The 16,600-nt window shown below is 43.5% G+C and overlaps 1 protein-coding gene across 1 annotated transcript; it reads left to right on the forward strand.

Moving 5' to 3' along the window:
• Positions 1-169: 169 nt before the first annotated feature.
• On the forward strand, positions 170-3,740 carry ccdc59 (coiled-coil domain containing 59). Its single transcript, XM_080537607.1, has 4 exons — positions 170-389; positions 1,320-1,707; positions 2,278-2,386; positions 2,965-3,740. The coding sequence occupies exons 1-4, from the start codon at positions 239-241 to the stop codon at positions 3,130-3,132; spliced, it is 816 nt and encodes a 271-aa protein (XP_080393733.1). The 5' UTR covers positions 170-238; the 3' UTR covers positions 3,133-3,740.
• Positions 3,741-16,600: the final 12,860 nt, after the last annotated feature.

The raw sequence follows: 16,600 nt of genomic DNA on the forward strand, positions 1-16,600 counted from the left end.
CATCCTGACGCCGAGGCCATGTTGGGTGTACCTAAAATCCATCGAGCCCAATGAACGGTATCCGTGCGCCACACCCAACACAATGTCCTCCCTCGCTCTCGTATCGATTGGTCATGTCTGGTAGAAGACACTGACGTCATGACAACGCGACGAGAAGCAGGAAGCACATGCAGGGCAGCATGAGAATTGTAAACACTTCACTTCTTTTTAATCGCGATTTTTGATAGAATCGAGTAAAATGGCTCCAGTCAATCAGAAAACGAACACCAAGGGTACATTTAGCGGAAGAGGAGGACAGAGGAATCAATCTAACGCTCGACCAGGGGGTGCCAAAGGCAAGAGGAAATGGATCCCCGAGCACAAAGTATTCGATGGCAGTGTCGCAGAAGGTAACTTGGTTAGTTAGCTGTAGACTAATGATGTCAAGCAGAAATGTTTAGATAGAACCTTATAATTCTAAACCAGAAATGTCCTGTAGGTTGAGTTACTTTACTGTGGCACGTTCAGCGAGACTTGTTGGTTAATGTGCTGATGTGTTCTGTGTGTAATGCAAAACAGTCAATATGTCGTGACGTTAGAGTTATAAGGTTCTATCTCCATTTTTGTCAAACTTGAGTTTTTTTTTTACATAATATGATCCATTAGGTGTTTATTAATGCCTGTGTGGTGTTATTTTTAAAATGTTGACATTTTTGAGTTAGTAATTCATAAAATACAAAGGTTCCATCTCACAAAACATAATGGAATGTAAAAACTTTGACGCTCAATATCTCTGAACTGCCCTAAACGGAGATAGAACCTTATCATTCTAAACGGAGATAGAACCTTATCATTCTAAACGGAGATAGAACCTTCTCATTCTAAACGGAGATAGAACCTTCTCATTCTAAACGGAGATAGAACCTTTCTCATTCTAAACGGAGATAGAACCTTCTCATTCTAAACGGAGATAGAACCTTCTCATTCTAAACGGAGATAGAACCTTATCATTCTAAACGGAGATAGAACCTTCTCATTCTAAACGGAGATAGAACCTTATCATTCTAAACGGAGATAGAACCTTATCATTCTAAGCTCACGATGTGCTGTCAAGATAGCCCGTCAGTGTGAGTGTGTGATGGTTGCAAACAGTTAACTTTTAAGCAGGTATGTGACTTATTATTTTAACTACTAACCTGGGGGGAAATGAATCAATCATAACCCCTGGAATGTGCTCTGTTTGTTCACCAGTGCTTTTGTGATTGACAAGACACAGTATGTGGTTACGTTTGACAGTGAGTCTTAGTTGAACCAATGTCTTTTTTTTTCTCCACATTTAGGTCAGGGTTTCGCTTTCAAAAGGAAGGAGAAAGTGAAACACGAGTACAACAAACTCCTACGGAAGGAGAGGCGGAAGAACCCAGAGGTGAAATCCCAATACAGGGACGAGTATCCTGAGCACCTGAAACACCTGTACATGGCCGAGGCGGAGAAACTGAGAACGGAGGTCAGGACGAACCGAATAAACCGAACCAAAGGTAGAATGGCGGGCCGCGTAGAAGAGGAAGCTGATCACGTCGAGTTGAATGACGCACCAACGGGCCAATCTACATCCACAGACACACAAGATGCTGCTGTCATATCTGTCAAGACAGAAGAAGATGATGTCATATCCCCCGACCAGACTGACTCTGGCTCTCTGGCCCCGGCACCAGCAGAGGCTGACAGGTAATAGCAAACCTAGTTCAACCTGCCCACTAGGGACAAATACCGGTAGTTGATTCCAAGGGCGTAGGTTTGGTCTCAACTTTGGTAGGGACGCAACATCGGAATGATCTAATGGCTTCGCTCCAAAGATAATGCGAATGAGTGGTTGGTCCTACACATTGGTCCTAATACATGGTCCCTACCGTATGCAAACCTACGCCCTTGGTTGATTCTCATTGTAGGGCTCTTGAACTCTGATCCTGGAAAGCTACTGCTGTGCAGGGTTTTGTTCCAGCCCAGCCCACTAACATTGGAACACAATTAGTTGATCTGGTGTGTTAGTGCATGAACAAAGGTATGGACACAACCAGCAGCGTAGCTTACCAGGAGTTGGAAACCCCAGTGCCGTATGTTATTTCAGTCAGCTTCAAAGTGCAATAGTCCTTTGCAGTGCATTGTACAGAATGTGAGTTATTGCTGTTTTTGTCTAGTAGGAAATAACTGTTTGCTGTGCATGGACAACACTATCACATGTCATGCATAGCTCATATTGAAGGAGGTTTCTAACAGTGTGGAAATGTCTTTTTTCAGTCTCCCTATGAGTAATCGGAGCAAAAAGAAAATGCTACGGAAGACCTCCTATCAGAAGACTAAGGAGGAGTTTGAGAATGTCATAGAACAGCGTGCAAATAAGAAAGAGGTAAGGAGGACTTCCTCTGCAATGCAATGTCTGCTGTTTAGTAGGACTTAATCTGGGAAACAGCACCTTCATGTGCCCAGATAAACTCCTCAAAAAAAGTTTGAAAACGTTATTTCGGTCGATTATTCCTCCCCTTTAATAATACCAATTGGTACTGTATTTTATATCGTTGGAAAGCCTGATTAGTCACTTTTACAACGAGGTACAACTTGTAAGGATCATGCATTCGTGGAAGGAGCAACACAGCTAAACGTGTAATACCAATTGGTATTATTAAAGGGGAGGAATAATCGACCGAAATAACGTTTCCAAACTTTTTTCGAGGAGTTTATTTAAGCCTGCAATCTTAGAAAATAACTTAGAGATAAAACACTGTTAATAAGAAGTGTTGCCTGTGGAAGAAAACGTTGAAGAAACCCTTTAGTTCTGGAAATGTTCCTCAAAGGGCTCTCCCTCAGGGACAGTATGTTCTAGGTCAAACCTTTTTTTTGACCGCAAGTGTTAAGGAGGAAAAATGTCTCTCCTTGTTCAAAAGTACAGCTTACAGTAAGTGGTCTTGTTTTCTATTCTATTCTTAGGAATTCTTGAAGATCAAGCAACAGAAACAAGAGGCTATTCAGAAGTACAAGCAGAAGAAAATGGAGAACTTTCAGATGCTGAGCAAAAAGACAAAGAAAGGACAGCCGAACCTGAACCTTCAGATGGAGTACCTGCTGCAGAAGATCCAAGGGGAGTCTGGGAAATGACCAGAGACTTACAGAGAAGGAACATGGACATTTTAGAAAACAATGGTTGCACAGTGTAACTTCCACAGTGATTGTGTCAGAGACTGATTGTGACGTTAGAATTATTATAAGGTTCTATCTCCATTTTTGTCAAAATTGAGTTTTTTTTTTACATAATCTGATCCATTAGGTGTTTATTAATGCCTGTGTGGTGTTATTTTTTAAATGTTGACATTTTTGAGTTAGTAATTCATAAAATACAAAGGTTCCATCTCACAAAACATAATGGAATGTAAAAACGTTGACGCTCAATATCTCTGAACTACCCTAAACGGAGATAGAACCTTATCATTCTAAGCTCACGTGATTCTTTTTTTGGCCACAGAAACAGCAGTTGTGGAAACGTTGTGGAATCAAACAGTATTATGATTGATTTTTTTGACATGTCATTGGTGTGTTTTAGTTTCTGACCACAAGGTGGCGTTCAATGAGATGTGGATAAGTAAACTGTTCTTGTAAAATATTTAATTATTCCTTCCAAAAATGATTAAGACAGGTTTGGAAATTAAAGTCGGGTTTATCATTGCCTGTTTATACAAACATTTTCCCTCTGTTGAGTCTAACATGGTCCCTCCTGGGTTCTCCTGAATTTTAAATGTGGTAGTAAGTATCTTTTCTATCTTATCTTATCAATATTAAATTGAAAGAGTTTATGAAAACACATTTTTGGGAGTTGTTATAGACCACAAACTATGTTGGAAAACACACATAAACTACTTAAAGACTAAAATATCTGCATAAAACGAAAGACATACTTAATCCAAATTCATTACACATAATTTGTACTGTTCTCTAATAGTTCCATACATAACTTACTGTGTGGAAGTGTGGGGAAACACATACAAAACTATCACAAATCCAATTTATTTACTACAGAAAAGAGCTATACGAATTATAAACAGCTGCCTATCAAGAACCAACCAACAAATTATTCATAAACACCTATGATCTCAAATTTAAAGAATTGGTGGAATGAAAAATGTTGATTATGTTAGAAATCCTCAATTAAGGTGTAGGTCCTTAAGGTCCTCTTACGTGTAGTCCTTTCCCATGGTGCTGATTGAGTCCATGATCTGTGGCACTTCGTAGTTGACCACACTCTGCAGCATCCCGTCCCCCACTCCGTCTCTGTAGATAATGATGCGTGAGGGCAGGCACTGGTTGTGCTTCAGCCAGGCCTTCAGTGCACCTGGGAAAGAGAGCCTGCACTTAGGATACTAGGGATCATTCTCATGCTTCTCTGAGGGATTATGTTGAAAAGAAGACTTGGAAGAGATTGTTACAATGTGGCAGTCAGTGGTCAATTTTGATATGGTATCTTATTTGAAATGCTTTGTTGTTTCATTGAACTTGCCTTGCAGAGCCACTTTCAAGCCATCCATGATCTCCTGACCACGGCTCTGAACCACACACTTGGAGAACCACCTGGAAAACAAGAGGAATCAGTTAGTACTGGCTACCAACATTGGTGGTAAAGAGCACATTCATAACCCAAGGCCATGCTTCTCCATGCTCATCCACATACCTGGACATGCCCTTGTTGAGACTGGCCACCAGAGCTCCAATGGACCTCTTCCCTGCAGCTATTTCGTGGTAGCAGTCAATGCCCACGATCATCAGCTGCTGGAGCTGTGAAACAGAGGCAGGTGAAGTTACACCTTACAAAGTTTGGTTTAGCACATGCTTCTATTGAGATACATGGGGTGGAACATAAGATTGTGGATGGAGATCACATAGGTGTGAAATGTGTGGTTGTAGAAATAGAACACGCTGTAGAAATTGTACCTGCACCCATGTGAGGTAGTCAGTCAGATAAATGTTATCCACATTAAAAAGGGAAAGTTTACCCAAAATTCATGTTCATGTGTATTTCTGGTCAATCCATAATGCATACCGTCTCAAACTATCATAATTTCAAAACGTATCATAGCTATCAAAAGTCTATGTTTACTTCCTAAAAAAGCCCCAGAGTTAATATAATCGGGAATCGGGAATCTTGAGCAATTTGGAACATCAGGACTGATGACGGCATTCAAAGCGAGATATCTTGACCGTTTATATATATATATATATATATATATCCATCGTTTTTAATGTGTCTTGAATAATGAATAATGAAAACAACAAATAATAAAATTCCACTTTAAACTTATCATGAGCATTGGTCTGTATGTGCACAGCCTTTTTTTATATATTGGGCCCCAACAACATTTGTGACTTTGGGTTTATTTCAATTCACTGTGCGACTTACTGGGATCTCCACACTCCAGAGCTCTCCTCCCATCTTGCAGTTCATCTGCAGGGCAATCTTGGTGGCCACAGTCATGACGACCTGTTGGCGGGAGGGTGCGAGCCAACACACACTGGCTGGGGGTGGGACAGTCCACACACAGGTACTTCTTCACACTGTCATACTTATCCTTCCTGTTGCTGGGGAGGATCACCACCACCTGAGGAGGTAACACACATGCTTTAGTCCTCATTCAACACCTAGAGGTGGTTACCTGGACACAGATTAAGACGATTGCTAGACATGTTATGCTCAGAGACTAACCATCTGGGTGGTCTCTGTAACGTTGTGCTGCAGAGCCCTGAGCAGAGACTCCTGGCGGTCCTCGTACTCCACCCTGTACACAGACCAAAACTGTCAAAGCACTGGGACATCTAACCAATGGGACTTGTGTGTGTGTGTGTGTGTGTGTGTGTGTGTGTGTGTGTGTGCGTGCGTGCGTGCGTGCGTGTGTGTGTGTGTGTGTGTGTGCCTCCTTCCAGTCTCCTCCAACCCAGAGTGAGAACTCACATAACAGGCATCTGCATGCGGATGCCCATGGGTGGGGACACCTTATTTAAACCGTCCAGGAGGGCGTGGGCTACGTCAGCGTTGCGGTGGGTAAGGAACATGATCCAGTTGTCCAGTGGCCGGCTGCTGATCAGGGGGATCCCCCTCATTTCTTTGGACCAGTCTGCTGCCCAAGCGTTGTACTCGTACTGGGAGACAAAAGAAAAAGAAAAAAAAAGTTTTTGAGTTTGTTGCAATCACAGATTATGACATATAATTATGCATATACATGCAAATACATGACCAGCAAACATTCTTGTTTGGAGCTAGATCAGTACATGTTGCAGTAAAACAGAAATGTTTAGCAAGAGCTTCAAACTGCAGGTAACAAGTACTGTAATAAGCCACACTGGGGACATAATTTCTGATGTATTCAATCAATACCCAGGGCTTAAAGTGGGAAAAAAATCCTGTGCCTGAAACTTTTTCTTGGGGAGGGGGGTCACAGTTTGAGATATTGGTAGAGCGGGTACAGCTTCTTGTCTCAATGTTTAAATGCATTAATACTATTTTATAGTCAATACAAAATATATGTCTCAATGTTAAAATGCATTAATACTTTAAATGAATGTGCAACAATACTATGTGCAATATGACAACCCTTGTGTACATAAGGTTCAGATATAGGAAAAGTTAGGATATGTATAGCATAGCATAGAGTACAGCACAGTGTTTTATTGTATAGTATAGTAGTATAGTAGATAGTGTACATAGCCTTTATTTATGTAAACCAGCTCTTTTCCCTTTTTTATTTTACCCTTGGCCCTCGTGTTTTTAGTCTTTTTATAAGCACCAGGGGAGCCCCCCCTCCTAAATTTCGTTGTATGGTACCTGTACTGTATTAATGACAATAAAGACCATTCATTCATTCATTCATAATACTGTTTTATACTCAATACAAAATAAAATAATATATTTAGATGTCTTTAAAAGGCCAAACTGATTGCATCACTTATTAAGCCACTATCACTATAACAATACAGAATAAAATATATACATGTCTTTAAAAGAACAAACTGATTACTTATTAAGCCACTATCACTTATATTCTCCTTCTTGGCACCACGTCCCATAAGGCTTCCCGTCACTACTCAGGGTTTTTCCTGGCTCAAAATGAGGCGGAGGTGGTGGGTCCTTAAACGAGCATCAAACACTTAATTTCTTGCATTCTGGTGAATTGATATGCACCAATTTGTGCCCTTTCTCCATCAATTTATGGTGGAAATGTCATTATTATGTTAATTTCTGCATTTCTATAAAAAAAAATCGCAAACTGCCTAAATTGGATTAGCCAATTGGATTAGATTGGATGTTGGATGGTTTGGATTAGCCAATTTCTTCGCTCGAGCCGCGAAAATGACTGGTGGTGGTCAAATTAAATTAAATTAAAATGTTTGCCATTTAGCAGACGCTTTTAATCCAAAGCGATTTACAATTACGAATTACAGGGACATTCCCCCTGGAGTAACTGAGGGCTAAGTGCCTTACTTAAGGGCACGCTAGTAGTGGTGTGGTTTCAGGTGGGATTTGAACTCACAACCTTCCGATCACAAGTCCAACTCACTATCCACTAGACCAGGCGACCACTACCCCTGGTCAAAGTGTTCAAACTGTGTTCACGCGCTGCTGCCAAGCAACGGTACTGCCTCTGAGAGGACACGACACGGAGCGCTGCCAGAGAATAACGGTATGGTGTATTGAAATTGTAATTGTAATTAAATGAATACAAACATGGCAATACAATACAGATATCGTCGTATAAATCGGCTGGTTTAGAGTGAGTTGTTTCCTAACGATTCGCCAGAACATCGTGATCACTCGAGTCATAAGCATACTTCCTGAGCCAAAAACAATACTTTTAGTTTTGGCAATGTTGAGGACTAGCTTGTTGTTTTTCCACCCAATTACACACTCTCTCTAGATCCTGATTCAGGATGGTTACTAGTCAATGTTTTATTGAAGCAGTGCCATACAATGTGTCATCCGCATACATTACCATGTTAGAGTGCTCAATTGCTAGGCAGACCATTTGTGAAAATAGAGAACAGTAAGGGGCCTTTCGTATATATTGGTATCTGTTACTACTAAAAATGAAGAAGAGTTCTTGAGCAAATTTAAGACTTGTTTATTCAAAAAAGCAGGTTACACAGCATGGCCCCTCAATGGAGCTGATGGTCCGAATCGGTCACAGGATATTAAGTCAAAAATATGGATGTGAAGAAAAAGAGGCAGAGCCCATCTGTGTAGAGGATTTTATACCCTGTCACTGCCACTGTCGCTGAGCCAATCAAAACAGAGTCCACGTCATCCCAATTTGGCCGAATACAAAGTATACCAGTGAGATCATAGTAGGTGAGGTCATTCTCTGTCCTGCAAATAGGATGTTATTGTCTTATTATAATGCAATTCACCCTATGGTCTAACACAATTCCAATGCAACCCATGCTATGGGCGTCCTGCCGGCTCGGGCCCTAATGCAATTATATCTTCCCATGATGACATTCCTATGGGCGTCTTGCTGGCTCGGGCCCTAATGCAATTATATCTTCCCATGATGACATTCCATCCTCTGCACATGCATGTCAAAAGGCCATTGTGCGTACCAGAGGGCCATGGCCATGGTTACAGAGCATGAAAATACACTACACAGCCCCCCTCGGAACACGCAGAGTGTGTTCCGAAACTAAACGACAGACAGAAAAACTACATCAACCCATCAACTACATCAACACATCAACACATCAACACATCAACACATCAACACATCAACACATCAACACATCAACACATCACTCAGTTCATCATGCATAATACAAAAACTGAGATACAGAAATTTCCAACGACCGATGTTTCCCTCGTCCGAAGCGGCAGGGTCAGAGGTTGCTAGCACATGGCCCCAGTTGGAGAACAGCCTTTACCGCTGTCTCAGATTGATAACACTTTCATAGTCAGGAGCTTCCATTGTCGCGTAACCATTACATCACTTCACAACCGACATCAATCACATGATATAGAAAGAAACAAACAGGAACCGAAGCAAACAATCACAAAACATCACTTAATAAACAAATCATCAAAAGAGGAAACAAAATCAGAAAGCAAAGCAGAATCCAGCTTTTGCTCATCAGCTATGTCGGCCATCATTAAAGCATTAACCGGAACATCAGAAATACACTTTCCAAAACATTTGATTAAAATACCAAGTAACATAATACAGATGATAATGACAACAAGAATAATAGCGACGGACCTGATCATATTACCAATACCTGAAAAAGCAGAATCAAAGAAATCCAATGTATTCCAACCGTGTTCTTTGCGTAAATCCTCTATACCCTTCTTGTTAGATTCATGGAAATCATACAGAGCGTTACCAGAATCCGAAATATAACTGCAACATTCACCGCCTATCAAAGCACAAGTACCACCCTGACTGGCCAAAATAATGTCCAAAGCCATTCTATTTTGGAGAGCTACATTCTTAGTTTCAGTCAATTCAGTAGCCAGGGCAGATACTACAGCATCCGAAGCATTAATGTGTTTTTCAAGAACGGATGATAGGGCACTTAATTCAGTCTGAGAGTTGTAGACACCATAACTTGGGAATATTAGGCCAAAAAACTTCTGAGCGGTAGATAACGCCCTACGACTACGATGGGTTGCTTGTTTGTGAAGTACAGACATCTCCTCCCGAGTAACTTTCCTAATCAAAGGTATCAGATGAGCTAAATAACAAAGACCCTCACTCAAAGCAGGAAGCTTGGAGAATGCATTATTATCACACACAAGAAACACACCCTCCGGGAGTTGAAGCTCCGTACCAGGATACACGAAAATGACACCACCTATACAAGACGCGGCCCCTAGCTGACGAAGCGCGCTGCCCTTGAGCCGAGATTGTATGTCAATACAGGTTGTAATATTTACGAGAGGCATGACCTTAAGCTGCGTGGTGCCTTTCTGCCGTCTGGTAGTATTGGTATCATGTAATTTCATTTGAGGCACCATAGCACAATCAACAACTTTACATTTCAATCCAGAAATAACAACTGAACCTCTCCACCGTGTAGAAGTCACACTCCCAGAACATAACAGATGAGGACTCAATGCAGTACCATTCAATTGAACGAACATAGCTTGGATAATATATATCTTCTTCGGACCTGTTGGTTGTGACAAATGTGTAAGCCTATCAATAATAACCTTCCCCACACCGCTAGGCCTATGGTGTTCGTTAACTGCTGCTGTCAGACGTTCCAACACACCAATATCCACACCTGCATAGGAAGAATTTAAAGGAACCAGAATCGTGCTGGGCTGACAAGAAGAGCTCTGGTTCTTGCCCTGTAAAACAAATTGGGCTAAACCCTGCCAATTATAATGAAACCATTCTGCTTTAGTTAACGGTATGGGGAAAAACATAGGAGCAGATGTACTTACAGGGACCTGTTGACAAATCCAGCAATCAGAATAATTCATTTTTGAAGCAAAATCTTTCATGATACTAGTGGCAGAATTAGGGTGGGACCGTGTCCCCAGGTGATTAGAATCATACAACAAATAATCGTCAGTAGCGACTACAATCACCTTCGTAGAAGCCTTCACAGCAACATTTTCAACCTTTCCTGGTAACTCAACGTGAACATATTCATGCACAAATTTCTCACAGTCCAACCTATAGTAGTGTGGATAGTCAGGAGTGTTCCTACAAACTTTGTCCTTGAAATTGTTGGATTTACTAGACACCTGTTCACCGATATTACGTCTAGCACACCAATACGAGTTCAACACCTTGTCAACATTAGTTAATGTCACACGAGTTTCTTGCGTGTTGCTTGAGTGTTGATTAAGTGTAACATATTTAGCATCCAGTAAATACCACTCGTCCGCTTCGGCGGTATAGATCAAACAATCATCAACAGTACAACGTGAATGTGGGCAAACAAAAGCTCTACCTGCTGTGATCATTCTTCTCTGACGTCCAGGCATAACAGTGTGTGAGTGAAGTGTAACATTGTCCAAGGAAGTCAATGGGGTAGGAACACTAAGGGGTATATTAGTCTCTGAAACGGCATGGCTTGAGTTTCCTCCTAATTGGCCTCGGTGTATCACGGGATCTGTCTGGTTGGGGTGTATCACTGACAGGTCTGTGTCTCTCAATGGTACCTTGGTCCGGGCAGCCGCCCGGGTTGCTGACATCTCCGTCTGGAGCATTGTCAGGGTCGGAAGGGGTGACAACAGGGGCAACACCAGGCTTGGTAGAACCCCCAAGAGGGGTGTCGCAGTCACTGGATCCTTCACGATCTCCCTTGGCCCGCTCATCTCTGGGCTGGACAGGGTCTGGGACGAGGCCCCCGGCATCATCTGCATCACGGCGCAGATACTCACCAACATCTTCGTCAGCCTGGATGTCCAAGCTGTGGACTTCCTCGTCCCCAGGGGTCTCCTCACCATCCTGCTGAGGCTCTCCCTCATCGTCCTCATTGGGTGCCTTGATGCAGTGATGAACGTGATACCAGGTGGGGGACCCCTTGATTTGGATGGCAGTCCCAGTGCACCGAACGACCTCGTATGGTCCTTCCCGTCGAGCCTCATGCCACTTCCGTCTGTAGACCTTCACGTATACTTTGTCACCCGGTTGCAACGCGTCCTTCCTCTCCTGTGCGTTCACCTCCTCTTCACGTTCCTGTTTGTGGAGCACATAAGAAGAGATACTCTTTTGCCGGTTAGTCATGTACTGTACATAGGCTTTCATGTCACTCTCCAAGAGAGCCAAACTTGGCCCTTTCCCACTGGTTCGTGCACAGGGAGCTGTCATTATTCTCCCCATAGCCAGTTCATGGGGAGTCAAGTGCAGCCCTCGAATCTCACTGGAACGACAGGCCATCAATGCAAGAGGGAGTCCTTCCACCCAATTAAGACCTGTATGCTGACAGACCTTAGAAAGACGGTTCTTAAGGACCCCGTTCATCCTCTCTACCATCCCCTGGCTTTGAGGTGAGTAAATACATCCAAATCTCTGCTTGATTCCCAACTTTTGTAGTATAAGCTTTACCGTCTTATCCACAAATTCCTTACCATTGTCTGACGCTATCCTATCTGGAATTCCAAACCTAGGTATGAATTCCCTGCATAGGAACTTTGCTACAGACTGAGCATCCTTTTTTCGAGTGGGGCATGCTTCTACCCATCTGCTGAACCTGTCCACTACAACTAACATGTACCTGTATCCTGCAACAGGACGAATCATGTCCACATAGTCAATCACCAAATGTTTCATTGGCCCGTTTGGGGTAGGGATATGCCCAGTTCCCACTGGTATTCCAGGTCTGATATTGTTTTTCAAACAGACCACACATTGACCAAGGATATGGTCTATTTGTTCCAATAAATATGGAGCCCAAAAACCATATTCCTTGGTGATCTTGCGTCTTACCTCCCCCCTGGCCACATGTGCTAATCCATGGGCTTCCTGTATCAGCATGCCTAATAAATCTGGGGGTGCCACAACCAGTCCCTCATGATTTCTCCATAGACCTGTGTCATCCTGACTAGCCCCCCTTGTTAACCATAGGTTTTTGTCTAGCGCATTTGCCCCACTCTGTAACATCAACAAATCCTCAAGCGTGACCATGCCCTGTAACTGTGCTTCATGTGTGACCAGCAGAACTTTACCTGCTTTGTCTGCTCCTGTAATGGCTTTGGCTGCATCATCTGCAGCCCTGTTACCTTGTGTGACATGTGATGAGTCAGATCTGTGTGCGGCACACTTCACTATGGCTAATTCCCTTGGTTTCATCATGGCTTGTAACAGCTTCATGATTTGAGCGTGGTGCTGAATAGGCGAACCATCAGTTTTCTTAAAACCCCGTCCCTTCCATACAGCTCCATGTAGATGACACACATTATGGGCGTAGGCAGAGTCGGTGTACACTGTCACTCTTCGTCCGGTTCCCAAGTTGCATGCTTCTGTGAGGGCAATCAACTCAGCCAATTGAGCTGAACAAGGCTGAGGAACAGCCTCGGCTTGTTCCACAATGAACCCTGAATTTTGGGATCGGACTATGGCATACCCAGCACGTAAACTTTCTCCTACCCGGTAACAAGATCCATCAGTCCAATACTCAACGTCAGCTTCCTTTAAAGGCAAAGCTAGTAGATCTGCTCTAAGCTTAGAGTACCTCATAGCTTCCTTCACACAATCGTGTGGTTCCCCATCTTCTGGGGTTGGCAAGGTCTCTGCTGGGTTAAGTGTGTTACATCTTAGTAATGTTACATCTTCCCTTTCCAACATCCTGTAATAATTCCTAATCCTAGGCATCGTCAAAGTATACTTGCCTTGATTCAAAAGATTCCTTAGACTGTGGTGGCAGAGAATGGTAATTGGGTACCCCATTGTTAAGGTTGTTGCCTTCTCATACATAAGATATGCCCCGGCCATTGCTCTGTAGCATGGCGCGAAACCCATTTCTACCTCTGAATATGCGACAGAGTAATAGGCTATGGGCTGTGGACTAGGTCCAATGCCTGTTGGTTGCGTAAGAACAGCGCAGGCATACTTCCCTTTGGCTGAAGAAGAAACATACAATCCAAATTCTTTGGAATAATCTGGAAGCGCTAAAGCTGGCGCTTCTTGCAATTTGTGTTTAATTGTCTCAAACGCCAAATCAGCTTCCCTTGTCCAAGTAATGCAACATTGGAGTTTATCACTACCTGTTTCCTTAATCATCCCCCTCAATGGAGCGACCAGTCTAGTGTAATCCTCCACCCATGCTGAACTATACCCAGTAATGCCCAAAAACATCATCATTTCCCTAACCGTTCGTGGTTTTGGAGCCTTCTGAATAGCTTCCAAGTGTTCGTTAGTGACACTGCGATGTCCCTGTGTAATAGATTGTCCTAAGTAAGTTACCTTTTCCTGGCAATACTGTAGCTTCTTTTTAGACACCTTGTGTCCCTTCTCCGCCAAAACCTTTAACAGTTTAACGGAATCCCTGTGACATGTTTCTTCATCTGGGGCACAAAGGAGTATGTCATCCATGTACTGAATGGCAGTACTACTTATCGTCTGCCCTAACCCGTCTAAGTCCTCCTTCAAGACCTGATTAAAAACATGAGGACTGTGTTTGTACCCTTGTGGCATTCTGGTATATTGATAATGTTGACCTTTGTAGGTAAACCCAAATAACCCTTGACTTTCTACACTAAGAGGTATAGAAAAGAAAGCCCCGCATAAATCAATCACTGTAAATACTTTGGCTGTAGATGGAATCTGAGTCAACAGCACATGAGGATCAGGAACTTCAGCTGGATAGCTGACAACTACCTCATTCACAGCCCGTAGGTCATGTACCAGACGATATGAACCATCAGGTTTCGTTACTGGCAGAAGAGGTGTGTTACTTAACGGATATTGAGTTATCTTCAAGACTCCTGCCTCTAACAATCCTTTGATCTGTGGCTCAATTCCATCAATTGCTTCCTGTTTCAATGGGTATTGGTTTTTCCAAGGGGGTTTTGCACCCGGTATGAGTTCAACTCTCAATGGACGAGCTGATTTCACAAATCCAATGTCTGTACTGTTCTTTGCCCACAGGTCTGCTGGCACATTCTGTATCATTTCTTCTCTGAGGTCTTTTTCAGGTTGTACAGGAAGGATTAGCTGGTTCATTAGCTTCACAGTCTGCGGATGTCCTATTCCTTGAGCAGAGATCATCAGTTTTGTGAACTGTCCATCAATGCTCCTCCAGATAGCAGGGTTTTCTTTTGTCGTTACAAATCTGGCTTTTTCTGAGTCTGCCATCATTGCCCCTAAATGCTTCTGTTTATAGTGTTCAGATATCATAAGTGTCACATGAGGGATGCTACCCTCAATCTTATGCTCCTGATCTAGATAAGTGTCACTGTTTATCTTCATAGCCACTCCCTGAGGGCCTAGGATTATACAACTTGTACTAAGCTGTACCTGTTTTGGCTGATGCTTCAGCCACTCATCTGGGTTTGCATCTGCAACTTCTCTAAAATACTGGAGTGTACAATGCAATGGATCAGTAGGCCTTCTGGCCTCGGACATGTGTGCCAGGATATAATTGTCCCACATCCTTGCTGGTTCCATTAGGTCTGGGCTAAGCCCTCCCACCCAATACACCATAGATGCGTTGTTGTCCATCATGACAGACAGCTGTCTGTTCTCTTGTGGCACTGTCACCCGACAGCCGTCAGGTGTGCATTTCACTGTACAGTTCAATTGGCATAGTGCATCTCTCCCTAGTAGCCCTATTGGCGTGTGTTCTGATACAAGTATTGACAGATCTGCTCTCTGTCCTTTGTACTCTAAGCTTACAAGCTCAGTAGTAGGGATCAGCTGTTTAATTCCCTCGAATCCGATTGTCTTCACATATTTCCCAGACATAGGAAGGTGCGTGGCATCTTCAGGCTTCAGACAGGTGTAGGCTGCTCCACTGTCCACCATCAATTCTAATGGACGTTGGTTGACCGACACCCATATGGTAGGTTCATCTTCAGGCCTGTTCGTCACCACCAGCTGGCACCCCCCTCTCGGATCTTCTGGGCACCCCTATAGCCCAGCTGCTGGGCCTCCGTAGGGGTTCACCACTCCTGGAGCCGGTGTAGCAGGGGGCCTATATCTTCCTTTTTGTTTCCCCCCTGCGCCCCCCTGGTTCTTCTTCCAGCAGGTACGGGCTAAGTGTCCATCCTGGCCGCATTGGAAACATGGTCCTAACATCTTCTTCCCGGCTGCGGTCCATCCCTCTTGTGGTGGTCCTTGGCCAGGCTGGTTGTATGGCTGGTACGGAACCACTTGCACCCCTGGTGGCCCCTGTGGGTATGGATACCCCCCTTGTGGCCCCTGTGGGTATGACTGGGGAGGGACAGTTTGCAGTTGCTGTGGTTGAGATGGGACCTGTAGGGCTATGGTCTGCACTCTCTCTCTGGTTTTCTTGCCTTCAGTCAATTGTACTTGAGTTAGTTTTCTGAGTGAGTCTTCGTCTTGTGCCTTCTGTATCTGAATCTTCTTTCTAAATAATTCTACTTGGTGTGCTACGTTGTCTATATAAACAGCCTTGTTCATGTGTCGTAGCCCCACCACTTCTGCTAACTTGTTCTTAACTGGGGTAGGGAGACCTTGTTGAATCTTTTCCCTGATTATGGCTTTTTCTAACGGGTTATCTTCGGCATCCTTCCCTGTCACACTTCTCCATTGAGAGTGCACACGGGCTACAAAACCCCTGGGATTCTCATCTTCTCCCAGTGGCATCACGATGATATTGTCTGGGTGAATGTGAGTAGGGTATGTCTCTCTGATTGCCTTCCACAGCCTGCCTCTGTTTGCTGCGAAGAGCTCTGGGTCATAAACTGATGTACCGATATATTTATGAAGTCCTGCCTTCGTCAATATTTCCTGCATGGTGTCCAATCCTGTAATAAAGGCTAAGAGTCTTTTCAGGTCTCCCATCGCGGCCTGCGTCCCTGTCAGTCTCACGTCCATCTCGTTAGTCCAAGGGTGACCCCCATCTTCTAGGACTGGGAGTTTTTCGATCACTTCAGACAGATCTGTATGACCCCAAGGAC

Source organism: Nansenia antarctica (genome assembly GCF_963989245.1).
Source record: "Nansenia antarctica genome assembly, chromosome: 8".
Classification (NCBI taxonomy): domain Eukaryota; kingdom Metazoa; phylum Chordata; class Actinopteri; order Argentiniformes; family Microstomatidae; genus Nansenia; species Nansenia antarctica.

What these genes read in the sequence shown, in the direction of transcription:
- ccdc59 (XM_080537607.1), top strand. Translation starts at nt 239, where the DNA reads ATGGCTCCAGTCAATCAGAAAACGAACACCAAGGGTACATTTAGCGGA. An exon ending in GCACCAGCAGAGGCTGACAG is followed by an intron (nt 1,708 to 2,277) that starts GTAATAGCAAAC and finishes GTCTTTTTTCAG; the next exon opens with TCTCCCTATGAGTAATCGGA. An exon ending in AGCGTGCAAATAAGAAAGAG is followed by an intron (nt 2,387 to 2,964) that starts GTAAGGAGGACT and finishes TTCTATTCTTAG; the next exon opens with GAATTCTTGAAGATCAAGCA.